This window comes from Martes martes (assembly GCF_963455335.1).
Source record: "Martes martes genome assembly, chromosome: 1".
NCBI lineage: Eukaryota > Metazoa > Chordata > Mammalia > Carnivora > Mustelidae > Martes > Martes martes.
The window spans coordinates 304214-321215 of NC_137888.1; the positions used below are offsets into that span (position 1 = coordinate 304214).

The 17002-nt window shown below is 52.8% G+C and overlaps 1 protein-coding gene across 2 annotated transcripts; it reads right to left on the reverse strand.

Moving 5' to 3' along the window:
• Positions 1-1193: 1193 nt before the first annotated feature.
• On the reverse strand, positions 1194-16581 carry LOC308355407 (uncharacterized protein). Of its 2 annotated transcripts, XM_080823638.1 has the most exons (4): positions 16421-16581; positions 13445-13648; positions 9627-9722; positions 1194-1649 (listed from the first exon to the last, which is right to left on the reverse strand). In XM_080823638.1, the coding sequence occupies exons 1-4, from the start codon at positions 16475-16477 to the stop codon at positions 1341-1343; spliced, it is 666 nt and encodes a 221-aa protein (XP_080679764.1). In that variant the 5' UTR covers positions 16478-16581; the 3' UTR covers positions 1194-1340. The 2 variants fall into 2 exon arrangements, 1 of the variants encoding a protein (XP_080679764.1); XR_013967966.1 differs by lacking the exons at positions 1194-1649; positions 16421-16581 and having other exon boundaries at positions 9649-9722; positions 13445-13737.
• Positions 16582-17002: the final 421 nt, after the last annotated feature.

Below are 17002 nucleotides of genomic sequence, written 5' to 3' on the forward strand. Positions count from 1 at the left end.
GCCCAGCCTGGCGGCTCCCCAGCCACCTGAAACGGCCCAGCCAGCGGTTCCGGAAGCCCCTCAGGCCCACAGGGCTCTCCCTCCGCCCAAACTTGCTCTGCAGACAGCAGGGGCTGCGGTTCCTCCTCGAGGACACAGGCCACACGCAGCCACACAGGATGGCCCCCAACGTCCCTCCAGGCAGACTCCCCAGCCCACAGGCCCATCCTGGCTGGAGACAGGGGAGCAGTCATCCCAGATGTTGCAAGACCCCCATCAGATGGGGCGCCTGGGTGGCTCCGTGGGTTAAGCCTCTGCCTTCGGCTCAAGTCATGGTCTCAGGGTCCTGGGATCGAGCCCCACATCGGGCTCTCTGCTCAGCAAGGAGCCTGCTTCCCCCTCTCTCTCTGCCTGCCTCTCTGCCTGCTTGTGATCCCTGTCAAATGAATAAATAAAATCTTTTAAAAAAATTAAAAAAAAAAAAAGAAGGCGGCCCCCATCAGAAACACGGGACGATGACCAGAACACAGACAGGAGGCGGCTCCGGACAGTCACTGCCGATGCCGGAACAACGTGAGGCCAACCAGGGCCCGGCAGTGAATGACGCCGTCAGGAACCCCCGGCTCCAGACAGAGACGAGTGAGCTCTGCACTTCACCACTCTGGAAGGTGGGCAGAGGGGACAAAGGAGAGGCTTCTGTGCCCAGCTAAGCTGGGGGAAATCTGTTGCTCCTTCCACTGCCCTGGGTGAAGCTGGAAGAAGGCCGGAGTCCCAGAAAGCACACTTATTCCCAACAAACACTAACAACAGAAAAACACACTTAAGGGACACCCAAAAAAGCATAAAAATAAAATGAATAAAGGGGGGCGCCTGGGTGGCTCCGCGGGTTGAGCCTCTGTCTTCGGCTCAGGTCATGATCCCGGGGTCCTGGGAACGAGTCCCACGTCGGGCTCCCTGCTCAGCGGGGAGCCTGCTTCCCCCCCACTGCTGCTCCCCCTGCTCGTTCTCCTTCTGTCAGTCAAATAAATAATTAAAATCCTTGAAAACCAATAAATGAAACGGATAAAGGAAAGCAGTAAGCAGGAGCCATGGGAAAAGAATATGTGTCTCCAGAGGGGCCGGCAGGGACCTCCCGCAGGACAGCGAGGCGACAGTGAGGCGGAGACCCTCCTGCCGCGAGCACCGCCTGCTTCCGGGAGGCAGCAGCCACCAGGGGAACCAGACGTGCCTGCAGGATGGCCTGGCTCACAGCTTCTCTCCCTCGAGGCCCCTCAGGACCACACGGCCCCTCTGTTTACTGAATGGGAGCGGCAGCTGACAGGGAAACCGCCGGCTGGGCTGTGAGTGGCACTTGGCCAGACTCACCGCCCCCAGGTGTCCTCGCACACCTCTCCACCTGCCCCTTCAAAGCCCCCACGCAGCAAGCCTGCAGCACAAACCTCTACTACCTGCAACCTTCCTGGATCCCCAAACCCGCTGGCACAAATTACAGGGCAAGTGCGCAGGGACCAGCCACACCCCCAAGCACCCCATCGCCGGGTCTGCACCTGCACCTGCTGCGTCTCTGTCGGCTGCTGAAGCCCCACGGCCACCTGCTGCTGTGCGCCAACGGCATCCTTCTGTCTTCTCGTCAGTTCCGCAAATTCCAGCTTACGTTCTTGTTCGCGTTCCTAAAGAAGGAAAGCGAAGGATGTAAGCCAGAGAATTCACATGAGAAAACAGTCACTACCAACACTTAGGACACACCAGAGGGAACGGAGGCCAGCAGTGTTCACGGCAGCACGACTCACAACTGCCAGAAGGTGGAAACGACCCACACGTCCACGCGTCCACGCATCCACGCGTCCACACACAGCAAAATGCACAAACAGAACGTGGAAAAGCCATCGGGGTTGGGGGGAGCATCACTCTGCCCTAAAAAGAGCTACAACACCGAGAATCTCAAAACATTAGACTCCGTGAAAGCAGCCACACACACACTGTGCGGTTCTGTGAACATGAACTGTCCAGAACAGGCAAATCCACAGGGACAGAGGATGGCCAGTGGGGCCAGAAGGACAGAGGAATGGGGAATGACCGCTAATGCGTATGAGGCTCCTTTTCGGGTAATGAAAATGTTTTGGGATTACACAGTTGTGATGGCTGCACAACAAAATGTATCAAATGCCACTGGTGTATATACTTTAAAATCGTAAATTTTTTACATGTGCATCGTATCTCAATAAAAGTAACTATGAAAGAACAATCAGCCTGTTTAAGTGGCTTAGGGTAAAGCAGAAAACTCCAGAGAGGTGTTGCTAATGGACAGCAGCCGCAAGTGTTGCTAATGGACAGCAGCGTGAGCTCCCCAGGCTATCTGCCCCTCAGACGCTTACGGGAAGGAAGACGTACTTAAGACGCCTGCAAGGGGTGGTACCAGTAAAAGCTCAATGAACCTGAAGATGTAAATCTGAAACATCATTTTATAGCTAGTCAATCAGCAAAAGCTCATGGTAATATTGATCCTCAAAGTCACCAAAGTCACGAGGAAACAACCAAACACGCCAACAGCAGAGTAAGTTGGTGTAACTTGTTTTATGAGCAATTCTGACAACATACGTCAAGCGCCATAGAAAATGTTTCTGTCTTAATATTTCCCGGGCTGGGGGCACCTGGGTGGCTCAGGTGGTTAAGCATCCCAATCCTGATCTCAGAGTCGTGAGTTCAAGCCTCACACTGGGCTGCATGCTGGGCTCAGAGCCTAGTTAAAAAAAATTTCCCAACTCTAGGAACATTTTCAGCATCAACAATCTAAAGGGAAAAGAAAAGCTACAGGCCTTCTGTGAGCATCCCAGTCCTCCCCACCCTTCCCCCACAACAAGCCCCAGGCCAGGCCTAGAGCAGACCCTGCCTGGACCTTGCCCAGCCAGGAGCAGGCCCCACCCAGAGCACTCCCTGCCCAGAGCAGGCTGCTACAGCCACAGGCCTCTCACCTTCCCCTCCAAGACAGCCCAGACCTTTCTCTGGGGCTTACTGAAAAGGCACCTCAGACTCAAACCAGACTGAATTTTCCTGTCCAAGCCAGGGCTCCTCCAACATTATCCACCTCAGTTAACAGCACCCCCAAACCCTCACAGTTCTCCTATTCCTGCCTCCCGTCACAGCAACCGCACAGCAGCGCAAGGCCAATCCTGGCAACCCTCCATTCCCATGAGCACAGGTGACTGGCCCCCACGGTCACTCAGCCTAATGTGAGGTCAGTGGCTTGGAGGCCAGATGATACATTCAGAGAACAAATCCAACCTTGTCACCCCCTTGAAAAACTCGGTGCATCTGCTGCCCTTAGGGAAAAATCCCTGAAGCGGGCAGTCCCTCCTGCTGTCCCACTTGGCACTTGCCTCGTGCGCCAGGGGGCCCCTGCGCATATGGACCGGCTCTGCCTCCCCTCCTTAAGCTCCTCTGGGACTTCCCAGCCCTGACGCCCACCCCCACTGCTCCCTGCACATACATGTCGGTGATGCCCAGGAATCTGCCCCACAGCTGTGAGGCCCAGCGCCCCTCTACCTGTGAGGCTCACCGCGTGGAAGCAAACTGTTCCAAGGGGAGTGTTAGAGCCCATTAAATATCAGTATGGATCCTTCTTCAAATTAAGGGGTTCTTTCCAACGGTAAAAGATAATATAAGAATGTCCAGTTTTAAACATAAAAGGCAGAATCTTAAAACATTTTTGCTACAAACATCAGAATTGTGGGATAAAATATAACAAAAATGACTCTAAATGCTCTCCGGGAGGGAACCCACCAGGTGCCAGACAGGAGGGACCCAGAATCTAAAATGATCTAGGGGGACAGGGACAAGTGAGGGCAGCACACGCTCCCAGAACCGGCAGCTTTGCCAGGAGGGCAGTTAGAAATGACATGTGGGACACAAGCAGGTGTCCTGAAGGCCTGTGCGGCAAGACAGGACGCACATCTTCGCTGCCCGAGGTGGGAAGGCCGGGTGTGGGAGGCCGGGGAGCTGACCCAGATGCCGAGGCAGAGGCGGCGAGGCGGGGGCGTCTCTCCTGAAACATTAAAACCCAGGCCTACTCATTGCATGTTTACAAACATATACGTGCCGTGGGATGCGGAAACCCCCACGCCAAGACACCGACGTAAAAACAAGTCCCAGCAAGGGCACACAGGTGGCTCAGCCCATTAAGTGTCTGCCTTCAGCTCAGGTCATGACATCAAGGTCCTGGGACGGAGCCCTGGGTCCAGTCAGGCTCCCTGCTCAGCGGGGGTCTGCTTCTCCCTGCCCCCCGCTTGCTGCTCCCCCTTCTTGTGCGCGCTCTCTCTCTCTCTCTCAAATAAAATCTTAAAAAGGAAAAATAAGTCCTAGCAAAGGGCTGTTCCTGGGACACCTACGAGATACAAATCTGGCACCCATCCGGAGGGGCTCCCACAAGCCAGGGACACAAGATATTCTCATGGAAACCACACAAACACCTCACTAAAAGCGAGCACACACAGGCTACCCCGGGAAGTAACAGGTACCTGCAGAACAAAATATTAAAAAGACCTTCGGCAGCATCCGCAGGTGGCCCCCACAGAGGTGTGCAGCCCGAAACGAGCCCAAGCCATACAGTACCTTACAGAGAGGAACGGACCACACCTCTAAACACTGGGCAAAATTCAGACCAATTTGCTCATGAGAAGGTACAGCTGCACTTAAAACAAAAGCAGCTTCAAAGCATCTCCAGGAAACGTTACGTGACATAAAATGACACCGCTGCCTTTAAGGAGTCCAAACAGAATGTCCCAAAATACAGAGAGCAGAGCCAAAGTCAACAGCTCAACAGCCGGATTTCGGAGCCGATGACACACAGGTGAACAGAGTCAGTGAAGAAGAGGCAGCCCAGGTGCGATCTGCCAGGGCAACCGAAAGGAGGAACGTGCAGGAAACAAGATGGGACGGGTACGCGACAGGAGCTCTGACGACCGCCCCCGGATGTCGGGCCCCTGGAGAAAGAAGGGCCAGGCGCTGTGTGGAGACGCCGCCTGGAGATCTGGAAGCAACAGACGCAAGAGCCCAGGTCCCAGGTCGCGCTAGTAAAATGAGACGTGCACATCTCGGCCTAGGAAAGTGAAAGCGTGGAAGGCCAAGCAGGAAGCGTGCAAGGCGGCGGCGGCGGCGGCGGCGGCGAAGGGACGGTGGGACGGTGGGCTGGCTGCGGACACGGAAGCCGGGGCAGAGCCGGGCAAACACCCAGCACGCGACACACCAGCCACCAATCTCCGAGTCCAGGCCGGTAGGGCTATCTTCCAGGAACAAAGGGAAAAAGCCAAGAATATATTCAGGAAAACATCGACTGGGAGCACGGGCACGAAAAGGGTCTTGCCACAGTAAATACTAAAGAGCCTCCTGCAGACAGAAGGGGCACGGCCCCGCCGTGCAAGCCTGAAAAAGAGCAACGGAGGAAGAAAACGGAACTACAGTGCTAACCCTAAACAAGAACCGACGCTAAAAAATAAATGGCTCCTTCATCGTGCGGAAGCAACCAGGTAAGCGGGTCAACGGGCACGTCCACGCAGTGAAGCAACCAAAAGAAGGCGACCCTGATGTAGAAACAGCTGGCACGAACCTTACGTCTGTTTTGCTACAGGATTCAACAAGTCAGACCCCAAAGACTACATATTCTAGGATCCCATCTGTACCACAGAAAAGGCAAAAGTACAGAACGGACACAGGCAGGCAGTCACCCGGGGCTGGGGGAGGGAGGGGAGGCTGACAGCAGGGGTGGGGGGCACAGGGAAACTCGCAGGGGTGGAGCTGTTCCGTGGGGAGCCCTGTGGTGCTGGACTGACCTGGGGCCGGCAGGACGCGCTCAAGCTTACTTTAGTAAGTGTACATAAGGACAGACACATACAGAACTGACTGCAGTTAGTTAATAACCGCGTACGCACACGGACTAGTGTGCCCACGCATCCGCTGAGTGACCCAGCAGTGACCGCACCCGGCGCCCCGGTCTTGGTTTCTACCAGCATCAAACAAAAGGAACCAGGGCCCCTCGAAGAAATGTGTGACTCCAGAACTGAAGCAGGGAGCGCAAGACGAGCCTCAGGAAAGCCAGAACGTGCTTCTAAGACAAAGGATGGGGCATGTCACCAGGACGCAGGGGCCGGACTGAAAAAGCTCCCAGTGGCCCGAGCCAGAACACTTAAAGCAACAAAAGAGATACGACGCAGTTTGAGATTACAACAGAAAGTATAACATAAATACACATGAGCCCACACTGATATAAACATGTGATTAAATTAATTAACAGGGGAGAAGAGGCAACTCTCCCTTACAGAAGAATCACAAACAGAACGTGTGGCTACCCCTCCCTGTGGGAGGCAGCACGCAATTTCTGTCCCTTGAAGAGTGTGCTGGGCTCAGTGGCTCCCTCCCGAAGAGAGTCTGGAGAAGGGGAAACCCGGCTGACCCGGCCTGGCAGGAGGCGGCGACAAGGGCACGTCGCCTCTGTGGTGAAATCCCTAATAATGACAATCATCAGAGAAACCCAGACTGAGGGGGAGTCCCCGAGTAACCGACCAGCGCTATTCAAAATGGTCACCAGAAACCGAGACGCGGTCAGAGGCCTGAGGAGACGAAGCAGGCAAGACGACCGAGAGTGATGCGGTCCTGGGCAGAGTCCCAGAGAGAAAAAGGTCTGAGCCGGAAAACTGCTGGGACCCTAGCGAGTCCGTACACAGTTAGCAGTGACACTGCAGAGTTAAGGCCTTAGCTCCGACACGCGTGCCCACGTCCGCGATGCCAGCAGGACGAAAGGGGGTGAGGGAGTACGGGAACCGCCCCTGCTCTGCAACTCTGCTGTAAATCTCTAACTCTTCCCGAACTAAAAGCTTATTTAAACCAATGAACAGCTGGCTAATATAAGGCTGAACGAACTGTGGGACTAAAAATTATTTTTAAAAAAAGGAAAGCAGGGGCACCTGGCTGGCAGAGTTGGTAGAGCGTACAATGCTTGATCTCAGGGGTGTGAGTTCAAACCCCACGCTGGGCACAGAGTTTACTTAAACAAACAAAAAGGAATGTGACACCCATTAGGATGGCTACTATAAAAAAGAGAAAACAGGGACGCCTGGGTGGCTCAGTTGGTTGGGCAGCTGCCTTCGGCTCAGGTCATGATCCCAGCGTCCTGGGATCGAGTCCCACATCCGGCTCCTTGCTCGGCAGGGAGCCTGCTTCTCCCTCTGCCTGCCACTCTGTCTGCTTGTGCTCACTCTCGCTCCTCTCTCTCTCTCTCTCTCTCTGACAAATAAATAAATAAATAAATCTTTAAAAAAAAAAAAAAAGAGAAAACAGGTGTTGGTGAGGACGTGCACAGCTGGTGGAAATGTAAACTGAGGCAGCCACTGTGGAAAACAGTGTGGGAGTTTCTCAAAAATTAAATTAAATTTAGAATTACCATCTGATTTAGCACACTTCTTGACATACACCTCCAAAGACTTGAAAGCAGAGTCTCAAAGAAGTATTTGCACGCCTTACCCACAGCAGCATTACTCACAATGCCTAAAACGTGGAAGAGACTCAAGCATCCTCCCCCAGATGAATGGATTACCAAAAAGCGGTCTAACCATACTAAGGAATATTAGCCTTAAAAAGGAAGGAAACTTTGTCACAAGCTACAACACATATGAACCTTGAGGATATCAAGCTAAGTGAAATAAGTCACTCGTGGGAAAAAAAAATCACATATTCCACTTATGTGTGGTGTCTAGAATAGTCAAAATCAGAGACTGAGAAAGTAGAACCGTGGCTGCCAGGGGCTAGGGGAGGGGAACGGGGACGCACTGTTTAAAGCGAACAGAGTTTCAGCTTTACAAGGTGACAGAAGCTGTGGAGAGGGACAGTGGTGACGGCTGCACAACATGATGAATGCATTTAATACAAATGGGCTGTGCACTTAAAACTGGTTAAGGAGCACCTGGCTGGCTCAGTCGATTAAGTACCTAACTCTTGGTTTTGGCTCAGGTCATGATCTTGGGGTCTTGAGATCAAGCAACTTATCAGGCTCTGTGCTCAGTGGGGGAGTCTGCTTGAGGTTCTCTCCCTCTCCCTCTGTCCCTCCACCCTGCTCTGTGCATGCCCCCCCGTCTCTCTGTCTAAAATAAATAAGTCTTTTTTTAAAAAATGGTTAAAATGGTAAATTTTATGGTAAGTGTATTTTATAATAAAAAAATAACAAAAACATACACTGAGAGACTTATAAATGGAGTTTAAATATTCTAAGATCCTTGTACTTTCAAAGACCAAAGTTACTGATTAAGTTTAGACATAGAGACGTATAAATGTTCTATGTAATAAGCTCACCAGTAAAAGAACAGAAACTGAGTATAGTATTACTTCAAAATGGGTGAAGGGAGAATTAAAAAAAAGAAATCCCCTGATAAAAAATAATCCAAAGCCTTGCCCCTGCAAAAGGAGAAAAAAGGAAATGAAACAAACAGAAAGCCTAAAAATGAAACATACGCTCAAACACATCAGTGATTACATTAACTGTAAGTGAATTACACTGTCCACCAAAAAGACACAGACTATCAGAATAATTTTTAAAAATCAAGCCCCCACTGTTTAGCAGGACATAAACTGAAACACAAGGACGCAAAGATGTTGGAAGGGTAAGGATAGAAACACACCAGCACCACGTCTGACCCATTTACACAGCGTTCTAAAGTACAACTGCCACGGAAATCAGGGTGCACCTGACTTCGGGGTTGAGAGAAGACAGCAGCAGGCCCAGCACTGCCGCATGTCTTACCTGCGGGAGGATCACGTGGTGTTTACTGTGTAGTTGTTTGTGAGGCTGTATGTACATTTTATGCAGTTTCTACTTTTCCATGTACATGCTGTATGTCACAGGGATTATTTTTCGTTTTTTTGTGTCACAGTTTAAAACAAGTATAAAAACATGTATTTTAGGGTGATCCTTGTGGACCCCACCAGAGACAATTTTTCCAGGCACTGCCTATGATCCAGATCTCACCTGCAATAGTACAGATTAAAAACCAAGCTTGCTCACTGTCTAAAGTAATGTGAACTGAGTCCAGCTAGAATCCAATGTTTAAAACACAGAATTTTAACACAAAACTTTCAAACCAGTCAATTCAGCATCTAATGAATTTTCTTCCAAATGCTGAAACAAAACGAACAATTAATAAATGTAATTAATCCAACATACACGGAATTCATGCCAGGCCCTGTGGCAGAAAGAAACCCCCCACACCACTGACCATGGGAGACATGAAGGCCAGGCCCAGGGAACACACCACAACATTCGGGCAGTGGGAAAATGAGGGAAGTCAGACATGACCACCAGCCTCAGTGCATGAAAGGCAACCTTCTCTCTTCAACATCCGGAAGGAAAGATCAAAGGTCCCAAGGAAGGGAGACTGGGACTCCATCAGAAGGGTTCTCAGAAAGACCTTCTGTGCACGGGGTACACCCAGGAGGTGAGGCCTGCAGGGGAAGCTCTGTATCCAGCTCTCCTTGTTCTGAGCTTCTGCTCTTGAAGAGACAGGGCCCTTCAGAGATTGAGTCCTCTCTCTGGTCTGGATTTCCACCACAACATGGAGAAATCCCCTGACAAGGAACACACTTTAACAGAGCACCGTGAAGAATACCTTTGTGATATCCTCAGGCTGTTCCAAGTGGTCGCCATCCGGCTTCTGCTGTGGCTGCTCCGAGGGCCCTGTCCTCTCTCCACTGGGGTCCTCCAGCTAAGAAGGAAGGGCCAGAGAAGAGCATTTACAGCAATGTCCAGAGCTGCAACCTCAGGCCTTCCCACCCACACACCCAAATGCCCACACCAATTCCATTCCCACCTGTTCAAAATGCATGTTCAACACTAAACATTCTTTATGCAACCATTTCCCTAATGATGTTACTGCCCTTCTATTTTTTAAGATTTGACTTATTTATCTGGGGGGTAGGGAAGGGCAGAGGGGGAAGGAGAGGGACAAGCAGACTCCATGCTGAGCACAGAGCCCAACATGGGGCTCGGTCCCAGGATCCTGAGATCATGACCTGAGCCAAAACCAAGAGCTGGATGCTGAACCGACTGAGCCCCCAGGCGCCCTGCTGCTCTTCTATTTAATGAATTCTGCCTCATTTCACTGTGCATGACACTTACATTACTAAATTTCAGTTTCTCAATAAATTTTAATCTTTCAGACACATGTATATTTCCTAAGCTCGTTTCATTTAAGTTCAAATATTTCATCTTCAGTATTTTCCATTTTTAAATAGCTTGCTTTATTATAAGAATACCATAGGAGCGCCTGTGTGGCTCGGTTGGCTAAGGGTCTGCCTTCAGCTTACGTTGTGATCTCAGGGTCCTGGGATCAAGCCCCGAATAGAGCTTCCTGCTCAGCAGGGAACCTGACTTTCTCCCTCTCCCTCTGTGCCTCCCCCTGACTCATGCTCGGGCTCTTGCTATCTCTCTCTCAAACAAATAAATAAATAAAATCTTTTAAAAAGAAAAAAAAAAAAAAGAACACCGTATATGATACAGAAAACACACAAAATATGTGTTAATCGACTGTTACATCATGTTGCTGGTAAGGCTTCCGGTCAACAGTAGTTATGTTCTGGGAAGTCAAAAGTTATGGGCCTATTTTCAACTGCATAGGGGGATCAGTGCCCCAACCCCCTTGCTGTTGAAGGGTCAACTACATATACAAATATTCTAGTTAGTAAATTTGTTTTACACAGGAGTGAGGATTAGCAATTTGGAAACTAATCTGTGTATATTTTAAGACTGAGGAAGTAAGTAAATTTATTGTAGATAGGACGCCAGGTTTCTCGCTATTGGTAAAAGGAATTAAGATTAAGGAGAGGGGTGAGAAGCTAGAATGATTCCTGTGATTTGGATGGGAACTGAAGGTACTAGTGTGAACTCATGGTTTTTATTATACTCAGAGACTGACAAAGAAACAGAGACCTAGCTCTCTGTTAAAGCAGCCTGGAACCAAAGATACCCCAATAGCAATGAGCACACCTATCACCCGGATATTGGTTTCTAAATAACATTCTCCACTAAAAGAAACCAGAGCTCCTTGAAGAATTGGCTGATAACAGTCTGAAAAGGACAAAACAACCTTGGGAAATCTCCGTCCCAAAATGCAAAGAACTAAGGTGCCAAAAACAATGAGGACATGTAGGAAAGGCAGATGCCAATTCAAAGGCACACCCAATGGCCAAATCTCCGTATTTCAGCAACGAAATAGACACTGGCGTGGTTGCTGTAACGGAACAAAACCTACAGAATAAACGCAGGGCGCCTGGCTGGCTCAGGTGGTGAGAGTGTGACTCTTGATCTCGGGGTCAAGTGTGTAAGCCCCATGCTGGGTGTAAAGTTTACTTAAAAAAGGGGAAAAAAAAAAGGAAAGAGAAATCCCTAAATCCACACTAGCATACACAACTGGACACACAAGCGGACTAGAGGGACACGACAGCTCCTACTCCCAGCAGGACGTCAACACATGGAGACAAAAAGACAGACACAGAAATCATCATTTGGCCAACACCACCGTAACAACTGCTGCAAGCAAGACTCACCAATGGAAGGTAAAATTAGTGGAGAAAAGCAGGAGAAATAGGGCTTTGCAGGGTCTCTCTCTTCCCACGATACACTTATTCACTCCAAAGTTAAGAACAGTGACTTTTCTATCAAGGGACATCTGACAGGTCCCATAGTAACTCAGTGATCAAAGCTGACCGTACCAGTAGTAGTGAGACTACCACGTATCAATACCACCTGCACGGAGCAGGGAATCCTCACTTCTACCTGTTCTCACCAAAACTTATAACCTGATTTTAATCAGAAGGAAACATCAAACAATCCCAAACTGACGGGCATTCCACAAAATGACTAGTGAGGGATCGCCCGGGTGGCTCACCAGGTTAAGCTTCTACCGTCAGCTCAGGTCAAGATCCCAGGGTCCTGGGACTGAGTACGGCATGGGGCTCCCTGCTCAGGAGGGAGTCTGCTTCTCTCTCAACCTCTGCCCCTCCCCCTGGCTTGTGGGTGCACATTCTCTCTTTCTCAAATAAAAATAAAATATTAAAAGAAAAATAACTACCAGTGACTCTTCAAAGATGTCCAACTTATAAAAGACAAGGTAAGACTGAGAAAGTGTCTCAGACCAGAGGAGACGAAGACGGCAGGACCCTGAGATGCAGGACACAACCCGGAACCAGAAAAAGGGCAGCAGCGGGGCTGTGAGAGAGCCCTGAACACGCGCCATCAATTAGCTCACGGTCCTGTTTCAGCGTGAACTGAAACAGATTACGGTAATCATGCGGATAACACAAGACGTTAACACTTCAGGAATCTGAGTGAACAGTGTCCATAAACCCTGCGCTAATTTTTGGTTAAGCTGAACATTATTTCAAAATGAAAAACTAAAATATATAGAACACTTAACTTAAAATTAAAAAACCTCTGACTTGGAAGCAAAAATAAAACCACCATTAATTATAAATCATGAGCTTTTCTCCTCAAGGAGCCGTGGAGAAAATGTGCAGAGAAGAGCCCTGGAAGCCAACTCTCGGGCCTCTGGGTGCGGCGCGTTCACCTGCGCGGCGTGATGGAGGCGCCGCCGCTGAGGGCGGCCACCCTAGCCCAGGACGAGCGCAGAGGAGGACGGTGACCCTCAGGCCTGCAGTGGGGGATCAAGCTGACCCAAAGGCTGGGCCCCCAGAGTGCTGTCCGGCTGCCCTCCCCACCCAAACGAAGGAGTAGAACAGCTACATCTTCCAAATTTCTACAAGAAAAATTCCAGATGTGTAGGTAGAATATCATAAATTTACATGCTGGCAACGATGCCACTTTTCCAGTAAAGCGGGCCAGACGCATCAGGAGCTTTCGTCAAATTCTGCCCTCAGCCACCAGTATTCCAGCCGCTTCTAGCAAACACCGACCCCTGCCCCTGCTCTGCCACACACAGCAAGGGCCCTCAGTAAGGTACCGAAGAAGCCACGATGCAAGCCCACCCACAGGTGACGAGGAGGCCAGGTGGGCCCCACACCTGCCCCCGACTGGGCCTCAAGCAGAGGCGGTGCCTCGTCCAGCAAGTCGCCGCTCCCGGAACGCCTCCACCCAGGCCCTCTCCATCCCGACAGTCAGAGAGAAAGTGAAGAACAAAGACCGTGAGCGGATGAAGGAATATTGGGGTTTAAGTGTCCACAGAAAAGCCTGTTACAGGGGCTGATGCAGCCACACGCAGGAACACTGATAAAGTCTCCATTACCAAAGCAAGAACCAATACCGACACTTGCCTTCAGCCAATCCAAAACCACAGAAGACATGTACTAGGAGTGAAAACACAAAACACATTCTCTTTTTCATAAAGTGAAACTCTCTTTCCCCACCTCTGATAGGCAAAAACAGACCAAAGTTGCTGGTGCTGCAAAGTTGCACCGTGCTGAGAACACCCACCTGCGCTGCCTGTGCTCCCTCAGGGGTGTCCCTGCACGACGCGTCTTTGCCAATGTCCTCTCTTCCCAGGAGTCCACCATCCTCGGCGGCTACCGGGCTCTCCTCCTGGACAGGCGCATCGACAGCCGGGCCCTTCCTCTTCGCCGTCTTTTTCTTCGGATGCGCACAGTCACCTTTTGTTTTTCTCTGTCGGAAGTGAGCAAGCTGCGCAAAAACGTAGAGAAGTAGTAAAGGCAAAGGTAAGTAAGAAAAAAGTAACAGAACCACAAAGCCAGTGAGCTGGTGGGGAACATGAGGCTGTGGGGCTGGCTCAGTGTGCTCAGCCAAACCTCGCCAGACCCACAGATCAACCAGCAGATCCCTGTCCCACAAACTCTGCCCTCATTAATATCTGCAACGCCAGCATTTAAGTTCAGAATCCTATCCGAACGGTCTCAACAAGAACAGCTAATTATGCCTATATACAGACAAAAGAAAGCAATACGCCAACGGGCAGAAGAGCTTTTCTAGCCCCTGGCAGTTCACAGAAAAATACGATTTTAAAAAAATACATCTATTTAAAAGACTGATAGCTTTATCAAGGCATGCTTAAGGTTCAAAACTATATAAATGCTAAATCTCTTTTTGCTCCCATTTTCCCCCAATCGAGGAAATACATAGCCTAGCCAAAACTTCCTAGCCACAGATTCTGAGGCAAGGTACAGAAATAGCAAAAAATTAATTAAGCCAGGTCAATCTAAGATCCTCCTTTACGGAATCAGATGTTCTATTTTTCATGACACAGCTCACAATGCACCAGGGACCTCCACAGAATGTCACCCATGAGAAGACACAACCTAGCTCTGCTCAATCCCTCAAATTGAAGGATTTTAGACTCTGTTCACACACCGTCTCCCATAAGATCTTACTCGAAGGTAAGAGATCTAACATCAGCTTTTCCTGAGACACTAGCTCCTTCAAATGACAGCTGTACTCATAAAAGCAAATGCATTTAACAAACATTTGTGTAAACGCAGACGTGCACACTTCCACGGACACAGAAAAATTATGTAAGGCCACTCACATGAGAAAAGCCGTGTCTGGTCAGCACAGCCTGCCTTCCAAACCAGCCCCACATTCCTCATTTTGTGTCCACTCTGTCAACTCTGTCCTCAGGTTCCCTCCCACATCACCATCCTCAAGTCTGGCCTGGGGTCTCCAACAAGAGGTGCCCTGCTTCTTCCTGCAACGAGGTGAACCTTCCTCATCACCCCCAGCGCTCCGTCAAGCATGTTTATGCTCACACACCATGGCAAGCTTGAGAGAAAAAACACGTCAAGTACTAAACTCTGGCTCGGTTTTGTCTCCTGGCCCATGTACGTGCCAGGCACATGGAAAGGAGAAAAACAGGCCACCACCTCCCTCCTCAAACCCCAGTCACAAGCTCTGCTTCCCAGGAAGCCTGGATGAGGCCACCCTGTCCTCTCCCTGTCCCCCTGCGGTTGGACGCTGCTACACCAGTCACTACGTGTGTGAACGGCCTCCTTAATGCAGTGGCCCTGGGGTTCCCTCCAAGGGAGATCAGCCCTGAGTATCCCCTCGAGCTGGTCCAGATTCAAGTCCCAATGTCTGGCCACACCTGACCTCAGGCACGCAGCAACAACCCGCGGCTCCACCGGTTCACGGGAGCCACCGCAGGGACTCTCCCTCGTCCCTCGGCCAGTAGGTAACTCGCTCCCCCCAAGCAGCCAGAAGGGGGGGTGGGGGGGCCCCAGGGAGTCACAGCCTAAGTGCCTGTGTGCTCCCCTCTGCCTCCACCGCCCGGGTCACCCCGGCTCACGGCTCGAGCCCCACGATATGCCCCTGACAGAGAGTACGGGCGTTGACGTGAAAACGCGGGCGGAGGCGGGAAGATCCACGCGCCCCGCAGCCACCGACTCTGGAGCACGGAGTTCCCCGCGGCTTTCACGACCCAGCGTCCCCGCAGACCCTGTCCAGCCGTGGGGCGTTCCCAGGAAGCCCGGCGAGAGGGGCTGCCACCAGCAGAGCCCCTCGCCCGGGCCCCGAGCAGCAACGAGGCCGCAAGAGCTTCTGGACCCCAGGCTGGCAGGGGGCACGCTGCAGTGTGGACAGGCCACGTGCTCCTGGCCACCGCTCCAAAACTTCTCTTACATTAAAAAGAAGCTGCATAATTCCAAGTGAAACGCTCATGGGCACGTGGATTTAGGCGCACGGGAATGGAGTCGAGCCCTAGAGACAGGTAAGTCACGGCCCCTACGAGCGGTCCCGGAGCCCGAGTTCCGGGGGGCGGGGCCGCGGCAGGGGCAGGTGCACGGGCGTGCGACGAGCCGGCCGTCCCGGACAACCGGGACGCGCGGGGTGGGGGCGGCGCCGGCCCCTTCACCACCAGCCCGGCCTCCACTTCTACTGGGGGCGGCGTGTGGCGGGCGCTTAGGGACCGCGCGTTCCTAGGCCACCCGTGTCCATCAGGGCGCTACTGGCCGAGACGTCCCGGCGCTCCAGAGGCTGCCGCGCCAGCTTCCCTGGAAACGCCGGAGGCCGCGGGAGAGCGCCGAAAGGGGCGGGAGCCCGGGAGGCCGCGCGCGGCCGAGATCTGCCCCCACCCAGCCCGCTGGCACTGCCCCTCCCCGCCGCGGGCTCCCACGGGCGTCCGCCCCGCCCTGCGCGCAGGCGCAGCCCCGCAAAACCCCCGGCATGCCCCGCGCCTGGCCTCCTCGCGCCCCCCTCCGCCCCGCACGTCCTCGACCGGTGATTGGCTGCGGCCGCCGCGGGGGCGGGGCCGGGCAAAGGGCGGCGGATTCAAGATGGCGGCGGCCAGGAGGCGGCTTCCAGCCGAGTCGGCGGGAAGGGCGAGACTCTGGCGGCGGTCCCTGCCTGCCCGCACCCGCTCCTAGCACGGAACAGGAGCGGTCACCGGAACCCGCCCTCGGGAACCCACGCTGGACAGCGGGAGGAGGAGGCGGCGCTGTCGTTTACCTTCGCCCTCCCGGCCTCCACCTTCCTGCGCCGCTGCTCTTGCTCGTCTTCTTCCATGCCCTCCAGGGCTTCTCGCGGGGCGCCCGAGAGGGGACGGGTCGAAGGCCGCCGCCTTCGCTCTATTTACACTCCCTCCCCCTAGTCTGGGCTCGTCCTCCCCCCGCGACAACTGTCACGCAGACGTGAGCCCGGCTCCGCCCCCCGCGTGCGCCGTCCGCCCGCCGCCAATCCCGGAGCGGCTGGGGGCCGCGCTCCTGCCCTCGCGCACGCGCAGTCAGGACGGTGCGACCCGGGTCCCGCCCCTGCCGGCTGCTGGCCTCCCATTGGCGCGATGATGATCCCGCCTCCCAGCAGGACCAATGGTGGAGCGCGGAGGCCTCGGCTGTCTCTGTGATTGGCCGGATTTAAAGGGGTCCTACGCGCCGGGTGAGAGAGCGGAGCGCTCCGCGGGGGCGCGTGGGGCGGCTGTGTTCGCGCTGCCTCCGGGGCCGCACCCGAGCCTCGAGGGCCCTTGGAGCGAGCGCGGCCGTGAGCCTTCGTCCGCGGTCCTGTTAGCGGGGAGCGAGGCGTGGCCGCGGCCCG